The sequence below is a fragment of the Thunnus thynnus genome, chromosome 14 (assembly GCF_963924715.1).
Source record: "Thunnus thynnus chromosome 14, fThuThy2.1, whole genome shotgun sequence".
Taxonomy (NCBI): Eukaryota; Metazoa; Chordata; class Actinopteri; order Scombriformes; family Scombridae; genus Thunnus; species Thunnus thynnus.
Genome location: NC_089530.1, coordinates 31,220,395 through 31,241,229, shown reverse-complemented (window position 1 = coordinate 31,241,229; position 20,835 = coordinate 31,220,395). Strand labels below are relative to the sequence as shown.

The following is a 20,835-nucleotide window of genomic DNA, read 5'->3' as shown; positions in this document are numbered from 1 at the left end:
ATAGAAAGCTCAATCACTAATTTCATCATAATTTATATACTGTATACATAAATATATTTTTCTTATAGTCTAACATATTCCCCTGATGCTGACCAGTATCTTTATCATATATTTTGCATGTGAAATATATAAACAAATATACCAAGTGGCACTGCAAATAACCTTTTAACAAAATAAAAAGTAAAATAATAAAATAATCATTGAAATATTCAGGGATTTAAAAAAAGGCCAGAATTTCCAGCTTCAGGTCCTGTTATGCAAAATAAAAATAGTGAAAATTAAAAACTGCCAATTTACAGATGTGGAGGAAATGAAGTTTTTTGTCAAAAAAAACAAACAAACAAAAAGACACAAAAACACAAAGATACAACATGGGGATTGGTTGTTTTCATAGGAAACATATAAGGTAAAATTAATATTCATCGTCTCAAATATTAACTTTCCTAATGAAAATAAATGATTATCACCCTTTAACATTGAGTCTATGTGACCTTATTCTCTCCCTGCAGTGAGTTTATTGTGTCTTTATCCTCCTCTGTTGTTTTTCTGTCTCTGATAATAATCCAATAATATTCCAATAACGACCGCTGGATGATTTGTGTCGTATCAGATCTCATGGATGAGGATTTCTTCTCTTTAAACCTGCTGCGTGACACACAAACAGGATCTGCAGCCTTAAATCCATTTCAGGATTAATGTTCAATCAGAGGATAAATGAAGACGATGAGTCACTTTGACACGATAACGTCGTCGGGTTCGTGTTTCTGTTCTCAGCCTGAAAATGAGACTCAGTCTGTATCTCTGTTGCTTCAGAGGAAAAGTTGTCGTCTTACAGTTTTAACCCTAACCCTACTTTTTAACCCTAACCCTAACCCTAACCCGTCTTACAGGACGTTTCATAGATTCAACACATTTCACGACGTCTTTTGGAAGAGTATGATCAACAGATAATTGATTAGTAGGTAAACAAAAAATTAATCAACAACTATTTTGATAGTAAAATAATAATTTTTTGTCATTTTCTAAGATAAAAACCAGCTTCTTAAATGAGATGATTTGATTCTTTTCATTGTCATATATGACAGCAAACTGAATATTTTTGGGTTTTGGACTTCTAACCGGACAAAACAAGACATTTGAAGACATCACCTTTGACTCTGGGAAATTAGAATGTTTATTTTTTTTTACTATTTACTGACATTTTACAGATTAAACAATTAATCTGTTAATTGACAGTAGGTACCAGACTGATTAACCAATAATGAAAATATAGTTATTTGCAATCCTAGATAACTTCTCTCATTATGAAAGATAAAACGGTTATTACTCTGACAACTTTCCAGAGTTGTAAAATATTAACCAGTAATATTACAAACAGCTGTGCAGAGTTTTTGTTTCAGTTAAACTTTTAAGCTCATAAATCTTTGATTGTTTTGTTGAAGCAACACGTTCTCATCGTGTCTGTTTTCAACTTTTTTAAAGCAACTGCAACCAATAATCTACATGAAGACTTTACAGTTCATGGTTAGTCAGCTAAAGACAAACCTGTTTGGGCAGGTGTTTGGGTAACCTGTATGCACCAGATCAGCATTTTATGTTTTTATTGTGTATTTTTATTGTATATTGTGTTTTTTTTTTTTTGCACTCTTCAATCACGTGACTTGGGTGGTCGCTTCATCTACTTTGATTTTTTTCTTTTTTGTATGTTGTATTATACCCTTGTAAAGCACTTTGTGACTAATGTCTATGTAAAGCACTGCACACTATACTGCACTACAAATACATTTTTACTTTACTCTATTTTAGTCTTGAACCTGAAAGAACAGGTGTATCATGTCCTCTGTGGCTGGACCAGAAAATAACCCTGATGATGTCATAGTGATGTCATCAGGGTTATCTAGATTACATTTCTCGCAGAAAGGTAGAAATAAGGTAAAAATTTGGGTGATTTTTGTTTTTTAAAGAGGAAGGTTTGTAAAAACATTAGATTCCTTTCAAACGATAATAATAATAAAGGTATTGTATATTATTAAATAACACCTTTCAAACACTAAATGCATCTCAAATTGATTAACAAATGGAAAAAAAGAAAATAGTAGACAATTTAAACACCGTTTGAGATACTAAAATAAAAGACAAATGAAGTAAAATAATAAACAATAATAAAGGACTTATCAGGGTAACATTTTGGTGATTTTTCTGTCTTCAAGGTGGTTATTATAAACCTGAGAACATGTTGAGTTGGGAAGATTTTCTCGGGATGATGAACATCAGATTTTTGTAAAGATAGTTAGGTTTTCTTTCAAGTACTACTAATAAACTTTATTTATATAGCATCTTTCATACACAAAATGAGCTGACAATGTAAACAGTCAATATATTAAAATACATCTATAAAAGAGGAAAAAAAGTAAAATAATAGACAGTAAAAAAAAAAAAAAGATGTATTTTTGGACGTTATAGCTTCTGTTTCTGTTCCTTTACTGACCATTTAACAAAGAGAAATGTTCACACCCTGTCTGTCTGTCTGTCTGTCTGCCAGTAAACTGCCTGGACGTTCATGTTGAGAAAAATCCGGACCGAGTGGCTCTAATCTGGGAGCGAGATGAACCTGGCACTGAGGTGAAGGTCACCTACAGGTACAAATGTCTAGTCGGCACCACAGAGAGAAATCTGCTCACTGATAAGTTCACTATATTCTCCCTCTATGCAGATGATACTCATATTTATCTTATCAACATACTGTGTTGTCCTCAAGTTATCTCTGTCACAACAGCACCATAAATGTATCACAGTCCTTAAATGTAAAGGCGGCGGTGATGCCAAAGACATATATACAGCTGGTAGAGCTTAACAGTCACATATTCAGAAATGAAAAACTGCAAACTTCAGATGGCAATCAGCCAAATGTAGCACTTGTAAACACATATAGGTACCTATATATCTATATCTATAATAGTTCTGGCCATAAATGCATCATACATGTACTGACACAGAGATACTATCTAGTTTTGCTTGGAAATGTGACCATCTTTACAACATTGTATGTTTCAACAGTTCAACAGTCGAAAAAGTACTTAAGATGTTGGGGATGTTGATCTTGCTGTTATGGAAACACTGGAGACTTGTGACCCAAGCTGACATTTTACCACTTGCATGTTCACTAACAGAGTAAACAATGTGCCGCCGTCATCACTGTTACCCTCTCTTACATGAACCCAAATGATCCTTCAGCTTTAGCTAACAAATGAAATAACAACAGTTTTAGTGAGATTTTGACACATTATTGACTTGAAATACAGGAAAGAAATGATGAGACAGGGAGACATGACGCTACTGAATTCTCTCATTATGAGGAAAACAGTGGCGCAGGTGCTCCTGACTTCAGTTCTTTAGATAAACCACAGTCTCGTGCTTCCCTCTATTGTCGAGAATGTACCACAACATGTGAATTATCTTGGTTTAAACACCAGATTTAAACATTTTGACCTATTGCTACTCTTTTCATTTAATACCAGATGACTCATATAAACGGTAAAGAAAAGAAAACACAGACCTGAGTCACTGTTCTTTATAAAACAAATTTAAAGGATCTGTATCAGCCTCACAAGTCCTGTATTGGCCGTCTTATAGTTATAATGTAAAACATCTGTGCTGGAAGTTTATAGTTTTGTTTTGTGAGTAACTTTACACCACACAAAAGAATCAGGGAAGAGCATTGTTAGTGTTTTCAGCAGAGGGGTGAATATAACCTGAACCAATCATATGAGCTGTTATAATGCAGCCATTATTTTTACATCAGCTTTTATTTGAGAAGTTATGGTGTGTAATGTATGTGAATATGAAAGATGTCATACAGTAATGTCATCTAAGTTGTGAGTGAATGTGAGAAAAAAACCTCGACTAAGTTCAGCTTTGGTCCTAAATACTTTCCTGCAGAGATGATACTGTCTGTCTGTCCTGTAGGGAGCTGCTGGAGACAACCTGCCGCTTCGCCAACACCCTCAAGAGCCATGGGATCCAGAAAGGGGACACGGTGGCCATTTACATGCCTGTGTCGCCGCTGGCAGTGGCAGCCATGTTGGCGTGTGCGCGTATCGGTGCTGTGCACACGGTGGTGTTCGCTGGCTTCAGCTCAGAGGCTCTTGCAGGAAGAATCCAAGACGGTGAGCTCCTCTAGCCTCAATCATAATAATACTTTTCCCATTCAATTCAATACAGTCAGAGTTTGTTTAGGACCTCGTCTAGTGCACATTAAAGGATTTTTTCAGCCTCTTTTAACTCCTAGATTTAGTTTTTTTTTTGCACATTTCCTGTCTGGTTCAGACAATAGAAAGCTCTGATAAAGCCTCCGTACACCTGAACTCTACCTGCCAGCAGCAAACAGCAGACACACACAGTTAGAGACTCGCTGCTGAAGAAACATCAAGCAGCTAAAGAGACACTGATTCTTTTGTCTGGTGGAGACCAAACCAGAGATAAAAGGAGAGAAGATAGGAGCATGTTGCTGTGTGTCTGCTGGATGTTTGCTAACATGTTAGCCACAACTGCTTCATAAGTTGATAATATGTCAGATGTTGTGTTTTCAGTTTGTTGCATTTCTCCAAAAGTGGCCAAAATCATTAATAAAGCTTTAATAAGTAGTTTTAGTTTCCTAAACTCAACCAAACCTGAACCACAGTTGTTTTAGAGCAGAAAATACTCATATGATATAATTTTTATGATGGTCAAATGTGACATTTTTGAATGTATCCTCAACCTGTTTTGTTGTTTTGGTCTGAGGACCTGTGTGTTAGCATGTTAACATGTGATATAAACCTATAAAGGACCAAGAAAAGAACCCTGAGGAACCCCACAAGTAATTATTAACTCTGTTAAAGGGGACATATCATGTGTTTTGTGGTTTTGTTCTGATGTCAGATGTTAATTTAGTTAATTTCCAAAATTAGGGGCGGAATGTATGTAGAAATGCTGCCTGCAAGTCACAAGTCAGGGCTTCAACCTGCTCTGAATGCTTCGTTTGCAAAGTTTTTCTACCTAACTGGTGTCTGTCTGTAGTCTTGGTTGCTAAGGTTGGTGCTGAGGGAAGGAGAAAAAGAAGCGAAATCCTGCTACTATCGTTTGGTAGCCAGAGGAAACTTCCTGAAGCTGACCAATCAGAACAGAGTGGGCTCATCGGGAGGCGGGCCTTAAAGAGACAGGAGCTAAAACGGCCTGTTTCAGACAGAGGCTGAACTGAGGGGCTGCATAAAGGACCAGTAGAAAATAAATAAGGAGTTTTAACTGGAAATCATGCAAAGATATTCCAGTAGAGCCCCAGAATATAAACACAGACCTAGGAATGTGCAGAATATGTGTCCTTTAATGTAACGATCATGTTGCTGTTTGTCTGATGCTCAGACTGCAGAAAGATTTTCATGCAGCATGAAGGTCAAAGCCGCAGTAACCTGCTCTGTTTGCTTACTTGTCTTGGAGGCTGAGTCTTTTTATTCATATTTGATTTCCATTATGTTTCAGAGCTTTTGTATTAAACTCTGATGGGAGTTGAACCTTTAACTGGCAGTGTTTGTGCCTCACTCAAACACACTAACAGTAAAGTTTCTGCAGCTCTGAGTTGATAGTTTAATCTCTGCAGGTCTGACCCGCTGCTTCAAGGACATTTGTGTTTTGGAAACAGTTGCCGCCTCACAAGACCCAAACATGACATTTCCACAGCTGACTGAACAGCAGGAGAAGCAGAGCATGATGGGATTGTAGCTATCAGACTGTGTTAAAAAACACCTGCAGACTTTTTGAGATAAAGAGCTGTAGGTACAGTCTGAAAAACTAACAGTGTAAAAGCTGCTACAGGCTGCAGAGTTCATTCATCTGAACAAACATCCTGATGATTTATGTATTATGATTTGTGAAACAGAGTGCAGGTCGTAATTCCCGATTTATGGCTCATGTGGGTGTGACAAACAATTATTTGCTGTTTTCCTGACCATCAGTATTGGCCAATGGTGGAAGAAGTACTTAGATCCTTTACTGCAGTAAAAGCAATACAGCAATGTACAAATACTCCATTACAAGTAAAAGTCCCGCATGAAAAATCCTACTACAGTAAAAGTACATAAGTATTATGAGCTTGATGTAGTTAAAGTATTGCAGTAAAAGTACATAAGTATTATGAGCTTGATGTAGTTAAAGTATTGCAGTAAAAGTACATAAGTATTATGAGCTTGATGTAGTTAAAGTATTGCAGTAAAAGTACATAAGTATTATGAGCTTGATGTAGTTAAAGTATTGCAGTAAAAGTACATAAGTATTATGAGCTTGATGTAGTTAAAGTATTGCAGTAAAAGTACATAAGTATTATGAGCTTGATGTAGTTAAAGTATTGCAGTAAAAGTACATAAGTATTATGAGCTTGATGTAGTTAAAGTATTGCAGTAAAAGTACATAAGTATTTGGAGCTTGATGTAGTTAAAGTATTGCAGTAAAAGTAGTGGTTTGGTCCCTCTGACTGATATATTATTATATATGACATCATTAGATTATTAATAGTGAAGCATCAGTGTTAGAGCAGCATGTTACTGTTGTAGCTGCTGGAGGTGGAGCTAGTTTACACTACTTTATATACAGTTAGCTAGTTTAGTCCAGTGGTTCCCAACCTAGGGGTCGGGCCCCTCCAAAGGGTCAGCAGATAAATCTGAGGGGTCAGGTAGGTACGTTGTTCATACATTCACTATCAACATTTTTGCAACATGCCAAATACGTTAATTAACAACAATCTTCTCATAATGTTGAGAGAAAACATGATTCAGCATCATTTTTCTAACATATTTACTGTTGAATATGAACATAATTTCTAGGCAACAGAGTTGGTCTGACCTGCAGCAGGAAACTGAGTCTGACTTTTAAGGTTTGCTTTAATCTCTCCGGTGCTCCTGATGGTTATATGTGTGAACGCTTTAATAAATAGCAGCATTATTCTATCAGCTGGAAATACTCTGATCTGTCTGTGGAGGGAAACAAACATTCATTTAACATTTTCTTTGGACAATTTTCTGGGAATTTGGTTAAAATTTGTTGAATATGTGGATGGAAACTAAACAGTGTTCTCTCTATTTAACCCAACAAACAATGGGTTTGATGTGTATGTAATTTAAACCCTTTATTTAAAGTTGTTTGGATGGTTGGATGCTGTAGTTTAATGTTATCTTATTTTATGGATATTTATTGCCTGTGTTTCTGTTATCAGGGCCGTTTGTTCTGTTCAGTTTTTAAGAATAATTCAATTTAACCTTGTAGAAATGCTTTTTGGAGACGTTTCCAGCCCGGTCCTCCATGAAACAGGATATTTAATAGATTTTGGCGCACAGTCGAGTGAAACTTGCTCTTCAGTCTTCAGCAAACCAGCGGAGTCACTCAGTTCAAGTCAGAACTCGTTCGATGAGATCGGCTTCTCCCATCAAACCTTTCTGTCTGTGACTTTAAGAAGTTCACTCAGGAATGAGGACAGGACCTTTACCACAGTGGATGTTTAAAGCTTTACAGCAGCAGTAAAGAGTTCAAAGGTTCATTCAGACTTTAAAACAAGTGCAAGGAGAAGAAAACAAACCAAACTGCAGTTAATGTTCATGTGTGTGACAGCAGAGAGACGAAGTCATTACAGCCACTCAGTTGATTTTCTGTCCTCACAGAGCAGCTGATAGAAACACACTCAGCTCTGTTTCTCAACGTCAGACTGAACGCAGCAGAGAACAAACAGCAGCAGGAGGAACATCTGTTTTAAAGGAACAGCCCGTCACTTTTGGAAATACTCTGATTCTTGCTGAGAGTGAGACGAGCAGATCGATATCAAACATATCTTCCTTTTACAGACTCAGATTTTACATCATAAATATGATCAGCTTATAAAATATGATACAGTTTCATAGAACAACATATAATATATATAAATATATAATAGTTCAACACACACGTGACATTTCTCTGCAAAAATCTATTTTACTTTTAATATTTTAAGTACAATTTGCAAATAATATTTACATACTTTTGCTTCCATAACATTATCACAAACTTTTAAATTTCATACTTTTACTCAACAGCATCTCCACAGATTCATCACTTCACTCCTGCAACATCATCAGACTCATGATGGACAGTTTTTTTTTTTAAAAAAAGGATGAAAATAGATGCAGAACCAGTGACCTTATTAAAACCTGGTGCCTACATTACCCACGATCCACCTGGACATTGAGGTGTGTTATGCTAGTAGTGGCTAATGTATCCTGGAGCTGCTAGCCTCCAGGATACTTTGTTTTACTTCTCTAGCATGCAGTCTTCAGCTCCAACCGACAATGACTGATTCTTACGTTTTTCTTGGGAGGACGGTTTGTGTTTTGTTCTGCCTTAAAGACTAAAGTCAGGGCACAAAAGTCTCAGCAAGCAGTAAACACTACAGATGACATGAAAGACTGTAACATGATTAGCTGCAGCGTTACTCTGCAAATGTGCACTGATATGAATCTGCAACTGTTTTTAGGGAGTTAAACAGTAAATCTGCTTCACTACACGTCTGATATACACAAAAAAATCCGATGACTGATGTCAGGAAGCTGCATAAACCCATCCTGCTCCTCTCTGGTTACATATATATTTTATATTTCCAGTGGAAACATGTTTGATTAACCAGCAGAGCTCATTTTATCTCCCAGTGAACTCTGTTCCAGTTACAGTAAACAGAGGAGTGTCACAACCACAAAGCTGAACAATAACTCTGAGTGACGATGATTGTTCAGTGAAATATGAGTATGAATTAATCAGCAGTGTGTGTGTGTGTGTGTGTGTGTGTGTGTGTGTGTGTGCGTGCAGCTCAGTGTAAAGCAGTGGTCACGTGTAATCAAGGTGTGCGCGGCGGCCGACTCATCGACCTGAAGTCCACGGTGGACGCAGCGGTGAAGAATTGTCCGAGCGTCCGCCACGTGTTCGTCTCTCAGAGGACAGAAACTCCCGCCGTGATGGGACGGCTGGACGTCCCCCTGGAGGAGGTGACCCCCCCCCCCCCCACACACACACACACACACACACACCACCAGATCAATACATTACCTCTGAATTATTGATACGTGGTGGAAGTTATTGATCAGATTATGATGTTTATGATTATTATGAGCAGTGAAATACTCACCTCAAAACCTCCCCAAAATATCTTGTAGTAGTATCAGTATTATCATTAGTATCATTAGTATCAGTAGTATCAGTAGTATCAGTAGTATCATTAGTATCAGTAGTATCATTAGTATCAGTAGTATCAGTAGTATCATTAGTATCAGTAGTATCAGTAGTATCAGTATTATCATTAGTATCAGTAGTATCATTAGTATCATTAGTATCATTAGTATCAGTAGTATCATTAGTATCAGTAGTATCAGTAGTATCATTAGTATCATTAGTATCAGTGGTATCATTAGTATCATTAGTATCATTAGTATCAGTAGTATCATTAGTATCAGTAGTATCAGTAGTATCATTAGTATCATTAGTATCAGTAGTATCATTAGTATCAGTAGTATCAGTATTATCATTAGTATCATTAGTATCAGTAGTATCAGTAGTATCAGTAGTATCATTAGTATCAGTAGTAACAGTAGTATCATTAGTATCAGTAGTATCAGTAGTATCATTAGTATCATTAGTATCAGTAGTATCAGTAGTATCATTAGTATCAGTAGTATCAGTAGTATCAGTAGTATCATTAGTATCAGTAGTATCAGTAGTATCAGTAGCATCATTAGTATCAGTAGTATCAGTAGTATCATTAGTATCAGTAGTATCAGTAGTATCATTAGTATCAGTAGTATCATTAGTATCAGTAGTATCAGTATTATCATTAGTATCATTAGTATCAGTAGTATCAGTAGTATCAGTAGTATCATTAGTATCAGTAGTATCAGTAGTATCAGTAGTATCATTAGTATCAGTAGTATCAGTAGTATCAGTATTATCTTTAGTATCAGTAGTATCAGTAGTATCATTAGTATCAGTAGTATCAGTAGTATCAGTAGTATCATTAGTATCAGTAGTATCAGTAGTATCAGTATTATCATTAGTATCATTAGTATCAGTATTATCAGTAGTATCAGTATTATCAGTAGTATCAGTATTATCAGTAGTATTAGTAGTATCAGTAGTATCAGTAGTATCAGTAGTATTAGTAGTATCAGTAGTATCAGTAGTATCAGTAGTATCATTAGTATCAGTAGTATCAGTAGCATCAGTAGTATAGTAGTATCATTAGTATCAGTAGTATCAGTAGTATCAGTAGTATCATTAGTATCAGTAGTATCAGTAGCATCAGTAGTATAGTAGTATCATTAGTATCAGTAGTATCAGTAGCATCAGTAGCATCAGTAGCATCAGTAGCATCAGTAGTATAGTAGTATCATTAGTATAGTAGTATCATTAGTATCGGTAGTATCAGTAGTATCAGTAGTATCATTAGTATCAGTAGTATCAGTAGCATCAGTAGTATAGTAGTATCATTAGTATCGGTAGTATCAGTAGTATCAGTAGTATCATTAGTATCATTAGTATCAGTAGTATCAGTAGTATCATTAGTATCAGTAGTATTAGGAGTATCAGTAGTATCAGTAGCATCAGTAGCATCAGTAGCATCAGTAGTATCAGTAGTATCATTAGTATCAGTAGTATTAGGAGTATCAGTAGTATCAGTAGCATCAGTAGCATCAGTAGCATCAGTAGTATCAGTAGTATCAGTAGCATCAGTAGTATAGTAGTATCATTAGTATCAGTAGTATTAGGAGTATCAGTAGCATCAGTAGCATCAGTAGCATCAGTAGTATCAGTAGTATCAGTAGCATCAGTAGTATAGTAGTATCATTAGTATCAGTAGTACTAGGAGTATCAGTAGTATCAGTAGCATCAGTAGCATCAGTAGTATCAGTAATATCAGTAGCATCAGTAGTATAGTAGTATCATTAGTATAGTAGTATCATTAGTATCAGTAGCATCAGTAGTATCAGTAGTATCAGTAGCATCAGTAGTATAGTAGTATCATTAGTATCAGTAGTATTAGGAGTATCAGTAGTATCAGTAGCATCAGTAGCATCAGTAGCATCAGTAGTATCAGTAGTATAGTAGTATCAGTAGTATCAGTAGTATCAGTAGTATTAGTAGTATCAGTAGTATCAGTAGTATCAGTAGTATCATTAGTATCATTAGTATCAGTAGCATCAGTAGTATAGTAGTATCATTAGTATCAGTAGTATCAGTAGTATCATTAGTATCAGTAGTATCAGTAGCATCAGTAGTATAGTAGTATCATTAGTATCAGTAGTATCAGTAGCATCAGTAGCATCAGTAGTATAGTAGTATCATTAGTATAGTAGTATCATTAGTATCGGTAGTATCAGTAGTATCAGTAGTATCATTAGTATCAGTAGTATCAGTAGCATCAGTAGTATAGTAGTATCATTAGTATCGGTAGTATCAGTAGTATCAGTAGTATCATTAGTATCATTAGTATCAGTAGTATCAGTAGTATCATTAGTATCAGTAGTATTAGGAGTATCAGTAGTATCAGTAGCATCAGTAGCATCAGTAGTATCAGTAGTATCATTAGTATCAGTAGTATTAGGAGTATCAGTAGTATCAGTAGCATCAGTAGCATCAGTAGTATCAGTAGTATCAGTAGCATCAGTAGTATAGTAGTATCATTAGTATCAGTAGTATTAGGAGTATCAGTAGTATCAGTAGCATCAGTAGCATCAGTAGCATCAGTAGTATCAGTAGTATCAGTAGCATCAGTAGTATAGTAGTATCATTAGTATCAGTAGTACTAGGAGTATCAGTAGTATCAGTAGCATCAGTAGCATCAGTAGTATCAGTAGTATCAGTAGCATCAGTAGTATAGTAGTATCATTAGTATAGTAGTATCATTAGTATCAGTAGCATCAGTAGTATCAGTAGTATCAGTAGCATCAGTAGTATAGTAGTATCATTAGTATCAGTAGTATTAGGAGTATCAGTAGTATCAGTAGCATCAGTAGCATCAGTAGCATCAGTAGTATCAGTAGTATAGTAGTATCATTAGTATCATTAGTATCAGTAGTATCATTAGTATCAGTAGTATCAGTAGTATCAGTAGTATTAGTAATATCAGTAGTATCAGGAGTATCAGTAGTATCAGTAGTATCAGTAGTATCAGTAGCATCAGTAGTATCAGTAGTATCAGTAGTATCAGTAGTATTAGGAGTATCAGTAGTATCAGTAGTATCAGTAGTATCAGTAGTATTAGGAGTATCAGTAGTATCAGTAGTATCAGTAGTATCAGTAGTATTAGGAGTATCAGTAGCATCAGTAGTATCAGTAGTATCATTAGTATCAGTAGTATCAGTAGTATTAGGAGTATCAGTAGTATCAGTAGTATCAGTAGTATCAGTAGCATCAGTAGCATCAGTAGTATCAGTAGTATTAGGAGTATCATTAGTATCAGTAGTATCGGTAGTATCAGTAGTATCAGTAGTATTAGTAGTATAGTAGTATCAGTAGTATTAGTAGTATTAGTAGTATCATTAGTATCGGTAGTATCAGTAGTATCAGTAGTATCAGTAGTATTAGTAGTATTAGTAGTATCATTAGTATCGGTAGTATCAGTAGTATCAGTAGTATCAGTAGTATCATTAGTATTGGTAGTATCAGTAGTATCGGTAGTATCGGTAGTATCGGTAGTATCAGTAGTATCAGTAGTATTAGTAGTATCAGTAGTATCAATAGCATCAGTAGCATCAGTAGTATCAGTAGTATTAGTAGTATCAGTAGTATTAGTAGTATCAGTAGTATCAGTAGTATCAGTAGTATCAGTAGTATTAGTAGTATCAGTAGTATCAATAGCATCAGTAGCATCAGTAGTATCAGTAGTATTAGTAGTATCAGTAGTATCAGTAGTATTAGTAGTATCAGTAGTATCAGTAGTATCAGTAGTAAAGGTACATGTTGTCCTGCAGGTGATGTCCCAGCAGTCTTCCGTCTGTCCTGCGGAGCCTCTGGACAGTGAAGATCTGCTGTTTCTTCTCTACACGTCAGGAAGCACCGGAAAACCTAAAGGCATCGTCCACACACAGGCTGGATACCTGCTGTACACAGCACTCACACACCAGGTACACACACACACACACTCACACACCAGGTACACACACACACACACACACACACACTCACACACCAGGTACACACACACACACACTCACACACCAGGTACACACACACACACACACACACACTCACACACACCAGGTACACACACACACACACACACACACACTCACACACCAGGTACACACACTCACACACACCAGGTACACACACACACACACACACACACACACACTCACACACCAGGTACACACACACACACACTCACACACCAGGTACACACACACACACACACACACACACTCACACACACCAGGTACACACACACACACACACACACACACACTCACACACCAGGTACACACACACACACACTCACACACACCAGGTACACACACACACACACACACACACACACACACACACTCACACACCAGGTACACACACACACACACACACACACACACTCACACACCAGGTACACACACACACACACCAGGTACACACACACACACACACACACTCACACACACACACACACACACACTCACACACAGCACTCACACACCAGGTACACACACACACACACACACACACACACACACACACTCACACACACACACACACACACACACAACACTCACACACCAGGTACACACACACACACACACACTCACACACAGCACTCACACACCAGGTACACACACACACACACACACACTCACACACACACACACACACACACTCACACACACACACACACACACACACTCACACACACCAGGTACACACACACACACACACACACACACACACACTCACACACACACACACACACACACACACACACACACACTCACACACCAGGTACACACACACACACACACACACACACTCACACACACACACACACACACACACACACACACTAACACACACACCAGGTACACACACACACACACACACACACCAGGTACACACACCTGGTGTGTACCTGGTGTGTGAGTGTGTGTGTGTGTGTGTGTGTGTGTACCTGGTGTGTGTGAGTGTGTGTGTGTGTGTGTGTGTGTACCTGGTGTGTGAGTGTGTGTGTGTGTGTGTACCTGGTGTGTGAGTGCTGTGTACAGCAGGTATCCAGCCTGTGTGTGGACGATGCCTTTAGGTTTTCACACACACACACACACACACACCGGAAAACCTAAAGGCATCGTCCACACACAGGCTGGATACCTGCTGTACACAGCACTCACACACCAGGTACACACACACACACACACTCACACACCAGGTACACACACACACACACTCACACACCAGGTACACACACACACACACACACACACTCACACACACCAGGTACACACACACACACACACACACACACTCACACACCAGGTACACACACTCACACACACCAGGTACACACACACACACACACACACACACACACACTCACACACCAGGTACACACACACACACACTCACACACTCACACACACACACACACACACACAACACTCACACACCAGGTACACACACACACACACACACTCACACACAGCACTCACACACCAGGTACACACACACACACACACACACTCACACACACACACACACACACACTCACACACACACACACACACACACACTCACACACACCAGGTACACACACACACACACACACACACACACTCACACACACACACACACACACACACACACACTCACACACCAGGTACACACACACACACACTCACACACCAGGTACACACACACACACACACACACACTCACACACACCAGGTACACACACACACACACACACACACACTCACACACCAGGTACACACACTCACACACACCAGGTACACACACACACACACACACACACACACACTCACACACCAGGTACACACACACACACACTCACACACCAGGTACACACACACATACACACACACACACACACTCACACACACCAGGTACACACACACACACACACACACACACTCACACACCAGGTACACACACACACACACTCACACACACCAGGTACACACACACACACACACACACACACACTCACACACCAGGTACACACACACACACACACACACACACTCACACACCAGGTACACACACACACACACCAGGTACACACACACACACACACACACTCACACACACACACACACACACACTCACACACAGCACTCACACACCAGGTACACACACACACACACACACACACACACACTCACACACACACACACACACACACACAACACTCACACACCAGGTACACACACACACACACTCACACACCAGGTACACACACACATACACACACACACACACACTCACACACACCAGGTACACACACACACACACACACACACACTCACACACCAGGTACACACACACACACACTCACACACACCAGGTACACACACACACACACACACACACACACTCACACACCAGGTACACACACACACACACACACACACACTCACACACCAGGTACACACACACACACACCAGGTACACACACACACACACACACACTCACACACACACACACACACACACTCACACACAGCACTCACACACCAGGTACACACACACACACACACACACACACACACTCACACACACACACACACACACACACAACACTCACACACCAGGTACACACACACACACACACACTCACACACAGCACTCACACACCAGGTACACACACACACACACACACACTCACACACACACACACACACACACTCACACACACACACACACACACACACTCACACACACCAGGTACACACACACACACACACACACACACACTCACACACACACACACACACACACACACACACACACACACTCACACACCAGGTACACACACACACACACACACACACACACACACACTAACACACACACCAGGTACACACACACACACACACACACACCAGGTACACACACACACACACACACACACTCACACACACACACACACACACTCACACACACACACTCACACACCAGGTACACACACACACACACACACACACACACACACACACACACACACACACACACACACCAGGTACACACACACACACACACACACTCACACACACACACACACACACACACACTCACACACCAGGTACACACACACACACACACACACACACACACACACACACACACACACACACACATGATTTCCAGTTAAAAACTCCTTATTTATCTTCTACTGGTCCTTTATGCAGCCCCTCAGTTCAGCCTCTGTCTGAAACAGGCCGTTTTAGCTCCTGTCTCTTTAAGGCCCCGCCTCCTGATGAGCCCACTCTGTTCTGATTGGTCAGCTTCAGGAAGCTTCCTCCGGCTCCGGAGGCTACGTAAACAAACTATAGTAGCAGGATTTCACTTCTTCTTCTCCTTCTTTACTCCAAATGTCAACTTCTCAAATCCATCCGTACATGTTGGAGCTGAACAACACATGGAAACACCTTAGCAACCACCTTAGCAACCACCTTAGCAACCACCTTAGCAACCACCTTAGCAACCACCTTTCGCAACAGCCTTAGCTTATGAGTATGTGCGACGATGTCAGCTCATTAGGAAGCGATGAAGCAGATTGAAGCCCTGACTTTTGACTTGCAGGTGACGTTTCTACTTTGAAACTTTGATCATGTTTAACATCCGACATCAGAACAGGAAATCAATAACAGAAAACCAGAGAAAGCAGATTATGAAGCGTTTAAACATAAAGTTGTGCTTGAACAGAACTCAGCAGCACATTCTGACAGCAGGAGGCTGTGATCAGTCTGGTGTTGGTGTTTTAATCAGGAGGTGAAGACAAAGCAGAGCAGTTACACAACAGTTCAAACAAAAACATCTCTGTTTGTCCTCTGAGCGGCGAGGATGAGGAGGACGAAGAGGACGCAGCCCTGCGGCCAAATCTGCCCCAGAAATCTGCAAATTAGCTTTTTTTTTCTGATTGACTAGCAGAAACATCTGCTTTCTCTCTGCGTGTGTGTGTGTGTGTTTGCGTGCAGGGATTGATGGACATGATGTTGATGATAATTGAATAAAAACATAATCCATAATAACCCCCCCCATCACTGCCAAATATTTATCAGTGCTAATTTCTAAAGCAGCTTAGCGGCTCAGGGTTCAGGAGGGTTTTTGGCTCGTTGTTTGTTTGGATGAAACAACAGAACAAAAGCTGCTTTATCTGAAAAAGACAAGAACTGCTGGACTCACGCCAGGACGGGAGACAGAGACACACTGAGGGACACAGAGGGCTGAGATGTGGCGTTGCTAGGCGCCGCACGTTGGCTCTGCAGCCATTTTGTTTGTGATCAAAACAACTCCAGATTCCTCCCATTAAACTTCACTGTTCACTGCACACAGAGGAGGATTTGTGTCTTCTTCACTATATGACAGTAGTTCTCTGTTGGTTAGTGACATTTAAAGGATCATTCTGCTGATTTTCTATATTTGTCTTCATGTTTGGATCCAAACCAACAGTGAACTGATCTACTAACCAACACTGTGTTTGTATCAAAGCTGATATATCTGATTAAAAAACACGTCAGAGTCACACCGCTGCTCTGGGTCACATGATCCTTCATCATCAAGAGTTTGGTCACGTTAGTTTGTTTAGAAACGGCTCCAAAGACTAATAACAGCATCACGTTTTCAGTCACAGGAGAGTAGTTCTGTGTAAGACGCTACTGAGCATGTGCAGGAACGTGTTTAGCTCCTTTAAAGTTGTCATTGTCAGTAGAGCTGCAATGATTAGTCCATTGATAAAACATTAATCAGCAACTATTTTGATAATCAATTAACCATAAACACCAAATATTTTGCTGGTTTCAGCTTTTCTGTTTCATACATGACAGTAAACTGAACATCTGATCAGAGAAAACAAAACATTTGAAGACTGTCGACGTCTTATAGACCAAATCACTAATAATAAAAATCATCATTAGTTGAAGCTCTTGTACGAAGGTTTGCAACAATTAAAGTGAAACTGATCACAAATATCTGTCAGTGTGTAAAAAATAAATGTATAAAACATTCTGTACATACTGATATGTTATATAAATATGTTTTTCTAAATAACTGAACATTGAAAAGCTGCCGTTTTTAGAAAAGAAATCAAAAAGGAAGGAAACACATCGTTCAATCAGAACAACAGAAGTTCTTAAACCATAAAAAGTGTTTGAAGATTAAACGTGTGAATGTAAAAAGCTTCACTAGTCTGATTTATGTCTCTGCAGTCATGTGATCTTTGACTGAAACTTTCACTTCTTGTTGCATTTTTTGCACATGAAAGAAATTATTTTGCATTTTCTTCTTCTTCTTGTTGTTTGTCAGTTTGAATGAAGTTTGTCTTTGTATTTGTTTCAGTATGTGTTTGATTATCGGGACGGCGACGTGTTCGGCTGTGTGGCGGACGTCGGCTGGATAACGGGACACAGTTACGTGGTGTACGGGCCGCTGTGTAACGGCGCCACCACCGTCCTGTTCGAGAGCACGCCTGTTTACCCGAACCCAGGTACAAACCGACTCTACACACACTGTGCAGTGATTCATGAACCAGTTTACATCCAGCTGCTGTGTGAGTATCAGCAGATAAACAGCAGGTGGCGCCAATTCTCCAGCCGCTGCCGTTAAACCGTCACAGAAGAAGAAGAAACAACAACGAGATGACGTCATTAAAAGAGCTCAAACGATGTAAAACATGATGGAAATATGACGTTCATCATCGCTCCACACAGATCTGATGTTTGATGTCACATGATTCATGACATCATCATTTATTCACTCAGTCTGTTTACATTTGATTTTTATCCACACAGCTGCTTTCATCACTTCCTCCAGGAAAGTTTGTGATGTGCAGTTTTACTAAATTACAGCAACTTTTCAGCATGAAACATCCAAATCAGCAGCTGCTTGTGGTTTGGACCAATCGTGGCGTTTGGTGTGGCGGTAACTGACATCATTCAGGTGGAAGATGGACAAACCTCACCTGCCAACAAAAGTGACGAGCTAAACAATTCCCAAATGTTCCCAAATGTTCCCCAATGAGGTTTGATTGACACTGTTTCCTGCCCGCTAGAGTCGCATCTTCAACACTCTACTGTACAAAGAACCTATCAGGGTTCGTTCTGGTGGTCATGTGACCGCCACCTTGCTTGTGTCGACTGTAGCGTGTTGAGAGTTTAAGCTAGCTGCCGGCTGACAGAATCCAGCCTTCGTGGTTTTTCTCACAATGAACTTAAAGCAGAAAAATACGTTTTATTCTGACCGAGCAGCTGTTTGTTTTCATGTAAAAGTTAAAGTTGTTGTTTTATTGCTTTTAGCTGCTGCACCGCTGTTATTTTAGATAGTTGTGATTTTGTAATAATTAACAATAATTAACACAAATTCAAGAAATCACTGACAGTATTTGACAAATCTCACCTGTCAACAAACACGATGCCACAGACGAGCAAAACTATTCCCAAATGTTCCCAAATGTTCCCAAATGTTCCCAGATGTTCCCAAATGTTCCCAAATGTTCCCAGATGAGGTTTGATTCAGTGAGTCAGGAGACATAATCTGCCTCAAACATAAACATCCAACTAGATTTATTTTAATAACATTATTGATGATTTTATTTGCTGCTGATGTTGAGCTGAAAGTTTATTTAATAAAGGTTATAAATGGAACTCAAGTACAGTATTTTCTGTTTTATAGAATGTTGAGTCCTCATGGTTCTCATGTTCAGCTGAAATATAGTTGTTTGTGTGATCTGCAGGAAGTCGTTACATACGACTCTTCACTGGTACCAGTTTAAATAAATCACATTATTTTACTTTGCTTGCAATTTTACCACAAAAAGACATAAAACTTCATAAATTATATCACAATTTTTGAGAAAAGTTGCTGCAAAATAAAACATGTCTCATTTAAAATGTAAATTAAAAATGTAAAACAGGTGTTGCTCTGCCTGCTAGTGTAATCATCTTGAGCCCACAGGTGTTATCTATGAGTCGTTCAGGTAAACGGTCCTGATAACTCAGAGATGTGTGCAGAGCAGTGAATGAACGGAGGTGTTTGGTTACTTATTAATGTTGGTTTATTATCTTCATTTATGCAGCAGAGACGCTTTATCTCACCTCTATACCTTTATCGCCGTGTTTCCTCTGAGCTCTGATTGGCCGCTGTACAGCTCTGACCTCACAGGAAATGTCCAAAAGGTGATGTGACCTTGACCTTTGACCTGTCTGTTGGTGGTTACTTGGGACAGAAATGAATATGAAAGGAGTCTCACACTGTTTACATTTGACTTCTTATCACGTATAATGAACACTAAGACTTATTTTAGTGAGTAACAGTTGCAGCAGTGGAAGAAGTACTAAGATCCTTTACTGCAGTAAAAGTACATAAGTATTATGAGCTTGATGTAGTTAAAGTATTGCAGTAAAAGTACATAAGTATTATGAGCTTGATGTAGTTAAAGTATTGCAGTAAAAGTACATAAGTATTATGAGCTTGATGTAGTTAAAGTATTGCAGTAAAAGTACATAAGTATTATGAGCTCGATGTAGTAAAAGTATTGCAGTAAAAGTAGTGGTTTGGTCCCTCTGACTGATATATTAT

At 39.0% G+C, this 20,835-nt stretch overlaps 1 protein-coding gene across 1 annotated transcript in view; it reads left to right on the top strand.

Annotated features, from left to right (window-relative positions):
* The window catches only part of acss1 (acyl-CoA synthetase short chain family member 1), a 34,152-nt gene that overhangs the window by 1,594 nt on the left and 11,723 nt on the right, over positions 1-20,835 (top strand). Inside the window, exons 2-6 of the mRNA XM_067610974.1 lie at positions 2,543-2,639; positions 3,967-4,166; positions 8,860-9,035; positions 13,014-13,166; positions 18,598-18,745. Coding sequence (XP_067467075.1) covers positions 2,543-2,639; positions 3,967-4,166; positions 8,860-9,035; positions 13,014-13,166; positions 18,598-18,745 — 774 coding nt within the window. The remainder of the gene's footprint in view (positions 1-2,542; positions 2,640-3,966; positions 4,167-8,859; positions 9,036-13,013; positions 13,167-18,597; positions 18,746-20,835) is intronic.